General features: G+C 45.4%; 1 protein-coding gene across 3 annotated transcripts in view; it reads left to right on the top strand.

Annotated features, from left to right (window-relative positions):
• Positions 1 to 13,100, top strand: part of ZHX2 (zinc fingers and homeoboxes 2) — a 76,144-nt gene extending 63,044 nt beyond the window's left edge. For all 3 annotated transcript variants that reach the window (XM_027891669.1, XM_027891670.1, XM_027891671.1), the window contains 2 exons: positions 3,964 to 6,652; positions 11,816 to 13,100. In XM_027891669.1, the coding sequence (XP_027747470.1) occupies positions 4,150 to 6,648 (2,499 nt within the window). In that variant the 5' untranslated portion in view covers positions 3,964 to 4,149 and the 3' untranslated portion in view covers positions 6,649 to 6,652; positions 11,816 to 13,100. The remainder of the gene's footprint in view (positions 1 to 3,963; positions 6,653 to 11,815) is intronic.
• The last annotated feature ends 1,986 nt before the right edge of the window (positions 13,101 to 15,086 follow it).

Raw genomic sequence — 15,086 nt, 5'->3', positions numbered from 1 at the left:
CTCAGTGCAGGAGAGAACTTGCTGAGCTTCCAGAGAATGAGGAATTCAGAACATTGAGTCTGACTTTAAAGAAACCTTTGACTGCTTCAGAGTTGTAACCTAGATCACAGAATATCAGAGAATATGCGCAGTTGAAAGGGACCCACAAGGATTATTGAGTCCAACTCCTGGCCCTGCACAGGACCATCCCCAGGAGTCACACCATGTGCCTGAGAGTATCATACAAATGCTTCCTGAACTGTCCCACTTGGTACTGTGACTTCTTCCCTGGGTAGCCTGTTCCAGCACCCTCTGGGTGAAGAACCTATTTCTTATATCTAACCTAAGCCTCCTCTGACACAGCTTCAGGCCATTCCCTTGAGTTCTGTCACTGGTCACCACAGAGAAGAGATCAGTGCCTGCCCCTCCTCTTCCCCTCACAAGGAGGCTTTAACTGCAATGAGGTTTCCCCTCAGTCTCCTCTTTTCCAGCTGAACAGACCAAGTGCCCTCAGCCACTCCTCACATGGCTTCCCCTCAAGGCCCCTCACCATCTTTTTTTCACTCCTTTGCACACTCTCTAATGACTTAATATCTTTCTTATATCATGGTGCCCCAAACTGCCACAATATTCAAGGTGAGGCCGCCCCAGTGCAGAGCAGAGCGGGACAATCCCCTCCTCGACCCTCTGGTGATGCTTTGCCTGATGCCCCCCAGGACACGGTTGGCCCTCCTGGCTGCCAGGGCACTGCTGACTCATATTCAACTTGACATCAGCCAGGACCCCCAGGGCCCTTTCTGCAGCACTGCTTTTCAGCATCATTCCCCAGTTTGTATGCACATTCAGGGTTGCCCCATCCCAGGTGCAGAATCCAGCACCACCTCTTGTTGAACTTCATATAGTTTGTGATTGCCCAGTCCTCTAATTTATCAAGGTCTCCTTCTCCACTCTTTCTCTTCCATCCCATTCTTTTACCTTTTTGTTCTTAGCTCTTTCTTCTTGTGGAGGAGGGAGGATGTTCAGTGAAATATAAATAAGCCTTGCTCTGTCTTTGATGTCTTTTGAATTTTCTTCCTTTTGCTGATATTGCCACATGAATTTTGCACGAGGTCATACATTAGAAAAGGAGCAGACCATTAGGTGCAGCTGTGGCCTGGGCAGGAGAGCAAGCCACAGAGGAGTATCCTGGGAACCACGGCTCCATCCTCATCTTCATCACCGTGGCCCAGGGCACTGCCTTACACCTCCCTTCCCTCATCTGAGGAAGTCAGTGTCACAAACATGGTGGGATCTCCGGGGAAGAGTGGGGCAACCTGATCACCTTCACCCTGTTTCCAACAGCAACTGGTCTTACAGAGCCCATTCTGCCCCCTTCTCTTCCCTTGTAGTAAATTTGGCTTCTTATCAAAAGATAAGAAGCTTCAAAGATAATTAATTTTCTGCAAGCATAATTAAACATGGGTGACCAGGAAGATGGGTGTTTGGACAGTTCTGTGTTTGTCTCTAGCTTCTGATCCTTTCTTCACTGGGACAGAGCAAAACAGAAAAATATCTGCAGGAAAATAATTGTGAGGGGAAGTTGAAGGGAATTTTGAAGGAATAAGTGGAAATGATAGAGAATATTCTGTGTAATTCAGTTTAAAGGTCAGCCCAAATCTACAGAAAACCAGGCATCATTTCTTCCACTGTTCATCTGCTTGTTTGTTATTAAAAGGCAGAAGGAAAAAAAGAAAACAGAGGAGGAAATTTTGACTCAGAGGTGCTGACGCTTTGGGGAATGGTGATGACAACACTGGTGATCCCAGGTTGGAGGGAAATGGCGCTCTCATCCTGACTGAGGCAGATACATAAGCTTGTGGGCAGCCCCATTACTGTTTCATGGAGCTCAGCAAAGATTCTCTGTTTCCCAGGGAAGCACACTGGGAGCTTAAATGCACCCTTGAAAGTCAACCAGATGCTCTTGTGCTTCGCCACATCGGAGCATCACTGGGCTGTGCCAGGGCTGGGCAGTGCAGGGGTGGCAGTGGCTGTGAACACAAAGCACTGTGCAGATATGCTGAGGCATCTGCACTGTAACAAACAGTGTCTGCATGGCGTCTTGTCTGTGGTGTGTTTGGTGTTTCACAGCTTGTGTTTCACCAGAGCCTTATCTGTGAAGGTGCTGGATGGAGAATTCGCATATGAAGTGTTTTGTGTATGGAGAACTACTTCACACTGGGGTTTGAGTACATGGAGCTAGAAGCTGCCATCCCTGCCCTTATTCCCAGCTGGAGCTGCTTCCTCTGGCAGTATATCATTTTGAGTTCCCATATATACAGGAGTGGTATGATCTGTGACAGGCAGAGCAGCAGAAATGTGCTCTAGAGACCTTCAGAGTATTCCTCAGTTGCAGACAGAACCAAGAAGTTAGCAGCTGCTTTTACGGTGGCTATTTCTGACTCTCATGCCAAGGCTTAAGCAAGAGAAGCAGGCTCAGGGACAGCATTTGGGTGGTTATAGACTACTGATGTGTCCAGATGTAACTGCAGTGAAATTTTATTTCATTAGAACTTTATATCTTGGATTCTGGATGCAGCTTTTCATTTACAGGCTTCACAAGGAGAAAATCTGCATTTGGTTAGACATGAGATCATAGACTCACAGAATGGTTTGTATTGGAAAGGATCTTTAAAGATCATCCAGTCCATCTTCCCTGGAAAGGGAAGGGACATCTTCCATTGGATCTCCAGTTCAGATTCTCCATTTAGTACTTCTACAGAAATCAGTGCAGGTCTTACCCATTTACAAATTTCAACTTTCCAGCCTCCTCCAATTTGTAAACCGCGGTGCTTCTCCCACTCTACTCCAAGTGCTTCTTGAGTTTTCCATTAAGACTGGGAATTATTATGAAACCAGGGACCATCTGAGCAGGAAGAATAGTAAATCGGATTCAGTCAGAAAAAGCATCCTGTCAAATAGGGAAGTGACTTTTTTTAATCCTTTTTTTTATTAATGAAGCTTTTGACAACTAAATTCCTTTCTTTCCCTCTGCCCATTCCTGGTGAGTGCAGGTAGATCCTGAAACAGCTGGTGTAGTTCTTCTTCATCCTTGTTTTGACTCATGTTGGCCTCAGATCCTTTTAAAAACATGTTTTACAGAATTCTTGCATTTGGGAACTTCCAAAACTGCTTCAGCATATGAATTGTGCTTTAAAATGTTTGGGGTTTTGGTTTTGAGGGTTTTTTAATTCTGTAGGGAATAAAATGCACAACTTGGAACTTGATGATACTGTCACAGGAAGGGATCATGTTTAAAAGGTGTCTGAGGGCTTCTGTTGCCTTTGGTAGCTACCTCTGTCAATGTTGAGTGAAAAGTGGTGTTAGAAGGAAACTTTTCTTCCAGAAAAGACTTGATAGGCCTCCACAGATCGTCTTCAGTTTCTTTGAGCCCTTAAGATGCAGGCCTTTGAAAGTGTTGATTTGCATTAACTCTTCTTTCTGCCTTTACTTTTACAACCAAGGCAGGCTCTATAGCTTTATTTAGAAATCACCCATCATTAGTAACCACAGTCATTTAGTAGACATATTTACAAGGTAAGTGACAGTGGGAAGTAATTAAGTTTAATATAAATCACACTCAATTTCAAATCTACAGGCTTCAAAATAATAATTAATAGAAACTGCAGCTTCTATAAAAAGATGCAGTATTTATAGCAGTATCTTCTTTCTTTTCCAGCTAAACATATTGAGTCTAGTGGAAATTAAAGTCCTCTGTCTGTTCATCTTATTTGTTTCAAAGTCATTTTTCTTCCTGTGGTGCACTTCATTGCAGATTACCCACTGCTTTTACTCTTTGTAGGGAGATTTTCGACTCTTAATATGATGACGGGGGGGAGGAAGAATTTGGCCTTATCCAAAATACCCTTACAAATGCATATACAAGCTGTGGCTTTCTGATAAATCTCTGTTAAATCAGTGTCTGACAAGGTGTGCTTTGTTTCACAGGTGTCATGCAGCTGACAGGTCCACTGGCGGAGCTGATGGTCACAACCAGGGCAGAGATTCATTAAGCTAAAACAGAGTAAAATAATCGAGGTGTTTTGAAGCTGTTGGCAAGACCTACTGAGTTAGTTGCTTATCCTGTCAAAAGGAGACACCATTTGGGACAACAGTGTGCTACCAGAGGCTGCCATGGCCAGCAAAAGAAAGTCGACGACTCCCTGTATGGTGCGAACTTCTGAAGTGTTGGAGCAGGAAGGCACCGAAGGCGTAGAGACTTCTAAAGAGAAGGGGACTGATGCACCACAGCAGGACTCCAAAAAGAGCTGGCCTTCAGAAAACACAGTCAAAGACTGCGAAGTGGTTGAGGCAAAGCCCCCAGCTGAAAATCAGTCTAAGAAACCCCAGGGTGGTTATGAGTGTAAGTACTGCCCTTACTCAACACAAAACTTAAACGAATTTACAGAGCACGTTGACACTCAGCATCCGAATGTCATTCTCAACCCCCTGTATGTCTGTGCTGAATGCAACTTCACAACCAAAAAATACGATTCTTTATCTGACCACAACACAAAATACCACCCGGGAGAGACCAACTTTAAACTGAAATTAATTAAACGCAATAATCAGACAGTTTTAGAACAGTCCATTGAGACCACCACTAATGATGTCACTGTCGCAAGCGGCGGGCTAGAAAATGCAGAGTGTGATGATTCACTTCATGGGGGAACTAGCACTAATAAAGCGCCAATGATGAAACTGGGAAAGCCTAAAGGGGAAACCAAGAAGGGATCCAAAAAGCTGGAAGAGGGAGTTACGGAAAACCACGTGGATGGTGCTCTCCCCCGTATCATCACTGAAGCCACTGAAGCTATTGCCTGTATAAATGGAGACCTTCTCCAAGATGTGTTAGCCCATGTTATGCCCTCTGTACAGCTGCCACCAAATATCAACCTTGTCCCCAAGGTCCCGGTCCCTCTGAACAGTACCAAATACAACTCTGCACTGGACACTAATGCAACCATGATCAACTCCTTTAATAAGTTTCCGTACCCAACACAAGCAGAGTTGTCATGGTTGACAGCAGCATCAAAACATCCAGAAGAACAAATCCGAATCTGGTTTGCTACGCAACGTTTGAAGCACGGTATAAGTTGGTCTCCTGAAGAAGTGGAGGAAGCAAGAAAGAAAATGTTCAATGGTACCATCCAGGCAGTTCCCCAAACCATCACCGTCCTACCAGCTCCTTTGGCAACTGCAAAAATGCCGCAGCCCATCATCCAGACAGCTTTGCCTTGTCAGATACTGGGCCAGACTGGTCTGGTTTTGACTCCCGTGTCAAATGGGTCAACTGTTTCCTGTTCACCGATTACACTCGCTGTTGCCCCAAACCAGGGGCAAAAGAGGACAATACAGACCTTATCAAGTGCCCCAGAGGCCAAGCGTCCTCACGTAGTTCAGGTGCCTGAGATTCCTGCCAAGCTGACAACTGTGCCACTGACACCAGCCAGCGAGCGGAAAAAGACAAAGGAGCAGATAGCAGAGCTAAAGGCCAGTTTCATGGCAAGCCAGTTTCCTGACGACGCAGAAGTCTACCGGCTTATAGAGGCAACAGGTCTTTCCAGGAGCGAGATCAAGAAGTGGTTCAGTGACCACAGGTACAGAAGTCAGAGGGGCATTGTGCAAATTCCTGGCGATGCTTTAGGGAAAGATCAAATAGCACCTTCAGCTGGTCGACACAGCCGGTCGTTTCACCCGTACACGGATTTTACTCCCCAGAGATTCAAAGAGAAAACCCAAGAGCAGCGTAGGGTGCTTGAGGAGAGTTTCCTAAGATGCTCTTTTCCTACCCAAGGAGAATTGGACAGGCTTCGAGTGGAGACTAAGCTGAGTAGGAGGGAGATAGATTCGTGGTTTTCTGAGCGGAGAAAGATAAGGGACAACATGGAGCAAGCTGTCTTGGACTCAATGGGATCATACAGAAAAATTAAAGAGCAAGGAACTCCCAATGGTGCAATAAACCAGGCAGAACTTCTGGGTGGCTCTCAGCTCCCTGGTGCTTTATCTGGGTCCTCAACCACATTTAAGAAAACACAAGAGCAGATTCATCTACTGAAAAGCACATTTGCAAGGACCCAGTGGCCATCACCCCAGGAGTATGACCAGCTAGCATCTCAGACTGGGCTCACAAGAACAGAAATAGTTCGCTGGTTCAAGGAAAACCGGTCTTCACTAAGAACAGGGTCACTTAAATGGATTGACCAGTACCAGCAGCAGTATGCTGTTGATGGTCATAACAAGCAAAGCCAGAAAAAGGGCTCAAAACACACTGAGAGCCCAAAGAACGGTAACGAAGTGTCTCGGCAGCATTACCAGGATCATAAAAAACTGAACGAAGAGAATGGGGGGAAACCAGTGGTGAGAGCAAAAAGAGACTGTGAACCACTGAAAGACTCTTTGCTGGGGAATCAAGCAGAGGGTGTGGACAGGGTGGAGTGCAACAGCCACGACGGCCACGGCAGCGAGGAGAACGAGGAGCCGGCGGAGGTGAACTGGGTGGAGGTGACGGTGGGTGAGGACGACGCTGCGTCGGACTGTACGGACAGCTGGAGCCAAACGGCACCCGAAGGACAGACAGAGCTGGCAGACTGTGACTCTGAAAGTATATCTGGAGACAATTCCCACGTATAGACAGGTAATGGTGATGCTGCCCTGTTTTTCTGAGCCTGCCTCTGTCTGGGTCTGCTTCCAGCATCCTGTAGCCCCTCTTCAGTATAAATCCCTGGAACGAATCCCTGCTGGATCCATGTGCCTGCTGGATGCCTGAAGGGGAGACCCATTCTGCTTTTAAATTAAAGCTAACTGCGTGGTAGGGGAGGAGTTAGTGCTATTTGCCTTGTTTTTTGTCTCCTTGTGGGTTAAATCCTGGATAAGGGAGATTTTTCTAATTTTTTTTTTCAATAAGTGATTAAACCTTAAGCTTTCTGCCTTTAAACAACCTATAAAACCTCTGCCGCACTTAATGTAAAACATACCAGCTGAGCCACACAAAGAAATAGTAACACTAGTTGCTAATATCCCCCTTGCTAAGAGATCATTGATCTCCTGTGAATAGAGGCTGTGGCTGTTTTTGCGCCTCAGGTCCTTCCTTTGCAGCATCCTGCCCTGCTCAGAATAAAAGGTCAGGGGGGGAAGGGCCCAGGACAGAGATGCTCTTTTATGCAAAAGCAAGCAAAAAAAGAAAAACGTTGTGGGGACTGAAGTGGCTCATGCAAATGTGCTCTCTTGCAGGTGAGAACTGTCTCCAGCCTCGCTTTGTTCTGCTTGCTCACATTAGAAGCTTAGGAAGTGCCCCAGACTAAGCTGTGTGGGTGTTTTAGCAGCTCTTCTTCACAGGATCTTGAATTTAAAAGCAAGCTGCAGGGCCTTGCTTTAAGGGGGGTTTGTACGGTCTTTCACAGTGTGAAAGGATGTGTTATTTGGAGATCTGAAGCCTGTTTCTGATCACAGTTGCACAGGTATAAATCTGGAGCAAGCACCGTCAGCATTTCTTGACTTGCATGTTGAATTGAGTTCACTGGAGCCTGTAACATTTTGTGCTCAACCGAATCTCTCTCTCCCAAACTGGAATTTCCTTAAGGTAGAACTTACCCTACAGAAAGCTCAGCATCCTGCATTAACAACCATAGTGAAGGAACACCTGTTTTAGAAGGAGTTAGTAGTTTTCTGGTGTCTAAAATTAAAATATACTGTAGTATTTCTTTTTAAAGAAAAAAGCCAGGCAGGACTGATAAAGTGCCTCCACACTTGCAGTGAAGGCTTCTACTGTTACAGTCGGCAGTGTTTGGATTGAACTACCGGTTGCAGGTTTTTGGTAGCAAGGCCTGCTGACTAGCACTCCATTTTCTCCATGTGCAATACTTGTCCAAAAGTCTCCTGGACATTTTCTTTGAGTTGAAAAGGAAATCTCTGCAGTGGTATTATTTTTAACTATGAATTGTGTCAGCTAATCTTGAGCAATGTTATGGCATCATCTATATAACGAAATATGTTAAAGCTTCAGACTGCAGTGCAAGGCACTGTCCTGCATTGTCCTTGCAGAAATTGGTAATTAAGGATGTGAGTAACAGCTTGTGTTACCTGTGTGGCAAAGGCACAGATGAAAGGAAGAAGGATGGGGGAACATCGACTGGAGGCAAACTGGGGTGCCACTGTTGAACAGCCACATAAGAAGGGAGAGCCAGGATCTGAGCTGCCTTTTAAAATCAAATGTGTGATGAATAAATGCATTGAGGGGTTATTTTTTTTCAGGGTTGTTATTCTAAATCGTTTCCTCCTTCCAGCTATGAATATTGGTTCTAAGGAGAGGGAGCAGACCAGGAGCAAAGAGGGGGAATGGGGAGGAAGGTAGGAGCCGGGAGAGTTGCCTGAAACCACTCTTTCTTACAAACCTCTTGTACTATGAAACAAGGCTCTGCAACAGTCCTGTTCCAGCAGCGTAGGTTTGGTGCCTGCACTTTTGTCAGCAGTGCCAGGTGTGTTGGAGTGAACCTCCTCCCTCTGTGCCCTGGTGCTGATACTGACCATAAAGCTCCAGGGCTTTGGAGGTGCTCAAGTGTCATCAGAAAGGAATTTTAATAAGAACTTTGATGTCAGTTAAACTTTTGATGAGGGATCCTTTTGATGAGGAGCTTTCTGGTGGTTGCGTGTAAAATACACCTGCTGAGAAGAGGTGCACTGGAGCAGGACTTCTGCTGCAAACAACATGCAGGAAGATCAGAGGGCATTTTGTCCTGCTCTTTGCCTGTTTCTCAGCATACTGGCCTGGGGACTTGACAAAAGACGAAAGTCTTTTTAATTTTACTTTATTCTGCCTGTAAGTCTCAGTAAAGAAATGCAAGTGCCTGCTCTCTGGCACTCATGTGGAGGCATTGTCACAACTGCTGTGACACAAAATGTGGAAGCTTTATATCCCACATTGGTGGGACCCATGGAAAAATCTCAACTGCTGTCTCCATTTTCCTGAAGGATAAGCTTTCACTCTTTGTCCAGCATATCTTAGAAGTGTTCAACTAAAGCTTTGGTGTTCAGCTAACAAGGTGTTAAGTAACATTCAGGGTATGACTGGAAAGACTGTGCAAGACCTGATTGAGAGCTCGTTTCTGCCTGTTTTCATATAAAACCCTGATTTTTCCTAACATCGTATTCCTCAGGTACCACATGTAAGAGGTGGACTGAAGAGCTGACGAGGGACTTCTCGAGTCTCACACAACCACACTTACTGGGTGAACCTTTCATTGCTGAGCCCTAAATCAGACAGAAACATGCTCCTTTGATCCTCATGGTGTTGCTGTTTTGTCAGCTTGATGTACATAGTCTAAAATGATCATTTGTTGCTGACTGATCTTTATACTCCTGTTGGCTGAATCTGTGTGCAGCTTCTGTAAAACCTCATCTCTTCCAGAGTATCTTGGTCACTCTTTGCTCTGTTGTTTAGCTTTGAGTTTCTGGAATTATTGAAGAGCATTTGTGTTACAGCCTAGACAGACCTTAAGCCTTAAAAAATTGAGTGTTTCAAAACTGATCCCTGTTCAGCAGATTCTGCTGCTGCTACAGCTAGAGGGAATTTCACAAGTGCCTCACCTTCTTGAGAGCAAGATTCGTGCTGGGCTCTGAAGTACCATCTCAGAACCAAGAAAAGGCTCTGTTACTAAGTCCATATCTGAAGCTTTTGGCAATATTGCATTTATTACGTGGAGCAGGTCAGGTTTTCTGAGCAGTGAGGCTGAGAAACCTGTCCCCATAGAGTAGCAAGGCCTTCAAGACGCTGAGTGGCTGCTGTCAGGAGCACTAAAGCCATCACTGAAAATGTTCCAGATGTTGCATCATGCAGCCTTGTGTCCCCCTTGTAATGAGGCCCAACTGCTCTGTCAAGAGAGTGCTTTAGATCTCTTTCCATGAGTACAGATATTCCTCTCTTCCTACAGCACAGGTCAAAATTAGGTCTGTTGTCCCTGTTTGTGCAAAATTGACAAACAGAAACTGGTCCTAAATTAAATACAGAAAACTACAGTTCAGACAGGAGAGTGGGACCAGAGTGTGCCTGAGTGGTTGACAGCTACTACTGGCTTTCTTCCTGATGTTGTTTCCCTGTGGGGTTTTCCCAAGATCAGAGCTTTTGTTTTTTGTCAGAATCATACTTTTTCCCCCACCACCACCTTTTTGCAGTAAACTGTCTTTTTTAGAGTTATTTTGTGACCTCCATTTTTAAGCCTGAACCTTGCAAGATTGTAGACGCTAAAGTTTGTGGCTCAGGGTGGGAGCGAGGTAGGTGGAGACCCTGGAAGATGTGTACCTGGCTCTGGGTGGCTGTGACCATTGCTCTGTGGAGATGTGCCAGGAAAAAAAGAAAAAAAAGTCTGAAGGCAGTCACCCCTTGCAGGTGCTGGGCATCAGAGGTAGTCTAGGTTCTTTTGGCATCTCCAACCCCTTCTGCACTGCTGCAGCAGCTGAGATCACGTTTGCTGGTGGCACCATACATTCCTGTTCCTTGGTGTCCAAAACTGGCAAAAGTGAACAGCATTGGGGTTTCTCTTGCTTTCTGCCTAAGTTCTCGCTCTTCTTGTGGTTTGGGGTTTCATCTAAAAGGCTGACTATGGTGCCTGTTACTGATGCTGTGCTCCAAGGCACCGTCCTGAAGGAAATCAGCATGGGATTGACTGGTGGTTTTTGCAGAATTTGGGTCACCCTAAAGCATTTGAGGGAATGAGAAATAAGTAGGATGTATTTTTTCCCCTGAAACCAGTGAGGTGCACTGGACGCCCAAGTTCTAATGTAATGAAGAACTTCAGGGGGAGTTGCAAAACTCAATGCTGCAATTAAAATTTTCCAGTGAGTTAAGAGGAGCAGAGGCCTGTTCGAGGAAAGGCCACAAAGATGGGGAGGACTTTTCCCCTTTATGTTGGTGCAAGCCAGTGTCCTTTTCCTGGGTGTGACTGTGGTGTTCTCTGTGTTGCAGATGCCAGACAGAGCTCACTATTTCTGTGGGAAATATCAGACCAAATAGCAACATTTGTACAAGGTGTGAAATAACAGGTTAGCTCAGGTTTTGGGAAGCACTGCTGCAGGATGGGTGAGGAGGATGGTGCAGGAAAGCCATCTCATGCAGCTCCAGCATGAGTGGATGTTTGTACTTGCACAATTACACCTGAGAGGGGAAGAACGTGCTGAACATAATCCTTGTCATAGAGCGCTTGCTCTGTGCTGAGAACTGGGGATACATGTAGGTTGGTGGCTGTTTGAAGATTGGGTGTTGGAGGGTTATTTTTTAAGCTCTGGTCCATGGTGCAACCTTTATGGAGGTGCAGGAGTCATAGCAGAGCCACAGAGCTGCTCTGCAGAGCGCAGGCACATCCAATTTTTTCCATTGTCTTGCAGTTTGTATCATTTTCTAAAATTGTGCAAAACAAGAAGCATTATAAGGGGATTCACGGGGGGAGAAAGACCTGAGATCCTCATGGTTTTAGCACTATATGTCCTGTGTTCGCAAAGCAGCTGCCCCAAACAGGTGTGCACATCATCTTTGAGTCAGTGTGAGAATCTGCCAAGTCAAGACTGGCCGGTATATCCCTGTCAGAAATCCATGGGGGATTATTAGCTGGGTGTTCCATGCAACAAAAGTCCAGGACCCTACCGCATCAGGCTATGATAAGGATAGGCTTCAGAGTACAGTTAATAGAAAATACAGTGTTACTGTGTGTGCAGGGATGTAAACTGGATGCCGTGTTAGTTAACAGCCAGTTAGTTCATTGTTCACAGTGCCTTCAAAAATAATATGCTACTTTTATAATTTTTGCAGGGGTACTCCTCAGCTGCACTGTCCTGACATTGGAGGGGAAATGCTGTCTGAAAATAGAAGAAAACTCTGTTTTCCTGCCTGGGGTGAGATAGCGTGTTGCGACTCCAAGTCTTAAGCGCCACTTGTGGAGGCACAGCGAGAAATACTCTGGTGGAGTGTCATCATGGAATCGTTGATAGTGCCAAAGTCCTACTACTGCATTACAAAAGAAAAGAAAGAAAGAGAAAACGGTCCTTGTACATAGATTTCTCTTCGGTTTCTCCCCCACCCGCTTTCCTGCCCACCCTCTTCCTCTACTGGAACAGATTTGTACAACATGAAAATTTTGTTAATTTTTTTAATAGGTGCAAGTTATTCTTGCATATAATGCAATTGCAGAATTTTGGGATTGGTTTGGGGGAGGGAAGTGTCTTTTGTGGGGGAGGGAGAGGAGACTTTTTTTTTTTCCTGAAGTGTTTTAAGACAGAGTTGCAATCTTTTGGAGTCATCTTGGTGCAGATCAGCATCTGAGCCCAGATCCCCACACCAGTTTACATTTCAGCCCAGTTAAACATGTTCTGGAGTGGTGGGGTTTGTTTTTTTTTCTCTTGTTGTTTTGAATTTTTTGTTTTGTTTTATGGCCACCTGCTACTGGTTGAAGTATTTAAATCTCTGCTTTTATGTGCTCCTACAAGGCAAGTCTTCTCCAGCTCCTGTACTTCACTTTTCACCAGCCAGCCCCAGCTGTGGGTCTCTGAAGATTTGGCTAAGAATGCCGTTTTTTGTTTTGGTTTTCTGGGTTTTTTTAGCACTTTTTGTTTAAACTTGCATTACAACCCCCAGAGGGGTTGGAGTGAGGAAATTAAGATGCTTCATAACTCAGACTTGTTTGTGGTTTTTTGGCTGGTACAGTGATGGACACCATAACCAGCAGTCCGCCCTCCAGCTTTAGACGTTGTAGCGCACAACAGAAATTTCTTATTAACCCTTGCCACTAAATTTTTAGATCAGTCCTAGGTTCCTGATTGCACTTTTTTGTTTTGTTTTGTTTTTTCAAGTACTGCTAATTTGGATTTGTGTGGGGGTGTCTGTCCGTGCACGTGTGAGGAGGAAATGGAGAGAGAGCAGGAGCCTGGGTGCAGGAGCCGTCCGGTGCGTTCCTCTGATGAGCTGGGTTTGGAAAACTTGCCCACCTTTCAGTACGCTGCACAAATAGGATGCTAGGGAGTTTGAATAAATCCGACTTTTCTAACTTGTTGCTCAGTTGTTGTAACTCAATAAAGCAAAGGCTAAACATTTTGGTAAACCCTTTCTCATCTCTTTATTTTATTCCATTTAAAATCCAAACTCATCCCAATCTTGATGCACAAGGACTTGGTGCCTTTAGAGTCATGATTAGGGTTTTAACTGGTTTTGCAGTATTCAGCTTAGCAAACACTAACCAGATCGAAGTGAGCTCAGTGAATACTCGTTCATTCTCCCTGTGTCAGTCAGCTCCTTCCTGCAGGAGGGATTTGGATAGTACTTGGGAACGGAGAGTTGGGAAACACCTTTTATTTTGGTTGCAGTCACAACTGAATGAATGAATGAAGCCATCCCCATGACTCACCCATATGTAGTTATTTTTATTAATCATCAGCACAACATTTAAGTATAGAAGGAGGTTTGCAGTGGGTGGCAGCAAGCACTCGGTGACTTTTCTTACAATAAAGTTGTCTGGTTCAGTGCTGAGGAGGAGTGACTGCATGAGGCACCACTTTGCCCATGGAGCAGCTGATGTCATTTGTTGTTACACAAACGCAGCAAACAAAGGCTGACGGAGGATGAGTCTGCACATCTCCCATCACAGAGCTTGGATGTTGATCTCTGTGGTGGAGGCAGAGGCTGGTGCAGTTGTGTATGTACCCCCTCATGGGTTGTCAGATCAGTGGATGCAAGCTTCTAATGACTAACAGGAAAATGCCTCTGAAGATGCTCCTGCAGGACTCTAAAGTTGTAACTGAAACTAATTGCCACTTTTGTTTGCTTTGCTTACATGAAAGGATGCTAATATTTTAATTGCCCTTGTGAAGTTTTTAACAGCCACTCGGCGGCATAATATTCCTGTTTGCATCTCCCATGTCTGGTGTGTGTTGTACATCTGTGTGTTTGGAGCACTGACCTACTTTGCTTAATTCCCAGGGAGCTCGGCAAGAGGTTTAGGAAGAACAAGACCCACCTGGGTTTTTCTGTATTTGAACATCCCAGATGCTGTGGGATTAAGGCCCAGGACTGGAGCTCTTTAAGATCTCTCCAGCTGAAGTAAAACAATAGCAGTGGCCCCGGCGTCTGTCATCACACAGATAATAAAGCTGAAGCTGTCCCACAGCAAACAAACAAGGCTTGCCAGCAAGGGCAGACCAGGGGAGCCGAGGAGGTTTGTGCAGGCAGGGGGTGATGTGGCACCCAACCTTCAGACACCGGGGCTCGCTGGGGAAAGCCGAGCCCACGTTTTGTCTTAGCTTAAAGTAACCTGGGTCCCCTCAGAGACTGCTTCAGTGTGGCTGCCAGAACAGCTTCAGAAACTGAGCATTGGAAGCAGGCTTTGCTTTTAATTAATAGGGAGGCAGTGACTGTGTTTCTAGGAGAGTCCAAGCGGCAAGGGACAATCAGGACATTGTTTGCACACGGTGGCCATTAGGGATAGGCTTGGCCTTGGGGTATGATTGCACATGGATAAAAACAGGCTGCTGACACAGAGTTTTCTCCTGCACAGCCCTGCATCCCCCGTGCAGGACCCTGGCATAGGCACCCTGGTGTGTGGCTGCGAGCAGGGCCTTGTGCCTGGCAAAGTCCCGCTGTGAGGAGAGGCTCAGGACAGCCTTTCCTGGGCAGGGTCCCCCAGGATCAGCAGTCCCTGGTGATCAAGTTTTGATTGACATCTTCCACCATTAACCTAAGTGTCTTGAAATATTCTAATCAGAAAAAAAATCTAGTTAAAACAAAAATGTGCAAAAATGAATTGGATTTTTGCACATGTGCAAAACATTTTTTAAAATGTGGCTTGTAGAAAAATCCATCGCTGGGAAGTTGGGAATGACTTGAATTAGGTGGCCCCTGCTTCCTTACTTTAGTCTGCTTTTTGCTGAGAAGAGAATGGATTTGCATTGTATACATATTACTTCTTCTGCCTGATCCATAAGATCCTGGAAAGCTCCATATCACTGTTGGAGATCTGGGGACTCCAAGCATTTAACAACACAGTTACAAATTCAGACAGGTCAGACAGAAGCCGTATTAAATGCCAATAGGG

Source organism: Empidonax traillii, unplaced genomic scaffold (assembly GCF_003031625.1).
Source record: "Empidonax traillii isolate 1590-97213 ecotype Southwest subspecies unplaced genomic scaffold, ASM303162v1 scaffold325:size649781, whole genome shotgun sequence".
Classification (NCBI taxonomy): domain Eukaryota; kingdom Metazoa; phylum Chordata; class Aves; order Passeriformes; family Tyrannidae; genus Empidonax; species Empidonax traillii.
Note: the sequence above shows the minus strand (reverse complement) of the source record. Positions and strands in the feature narration are given on the sequence as shown.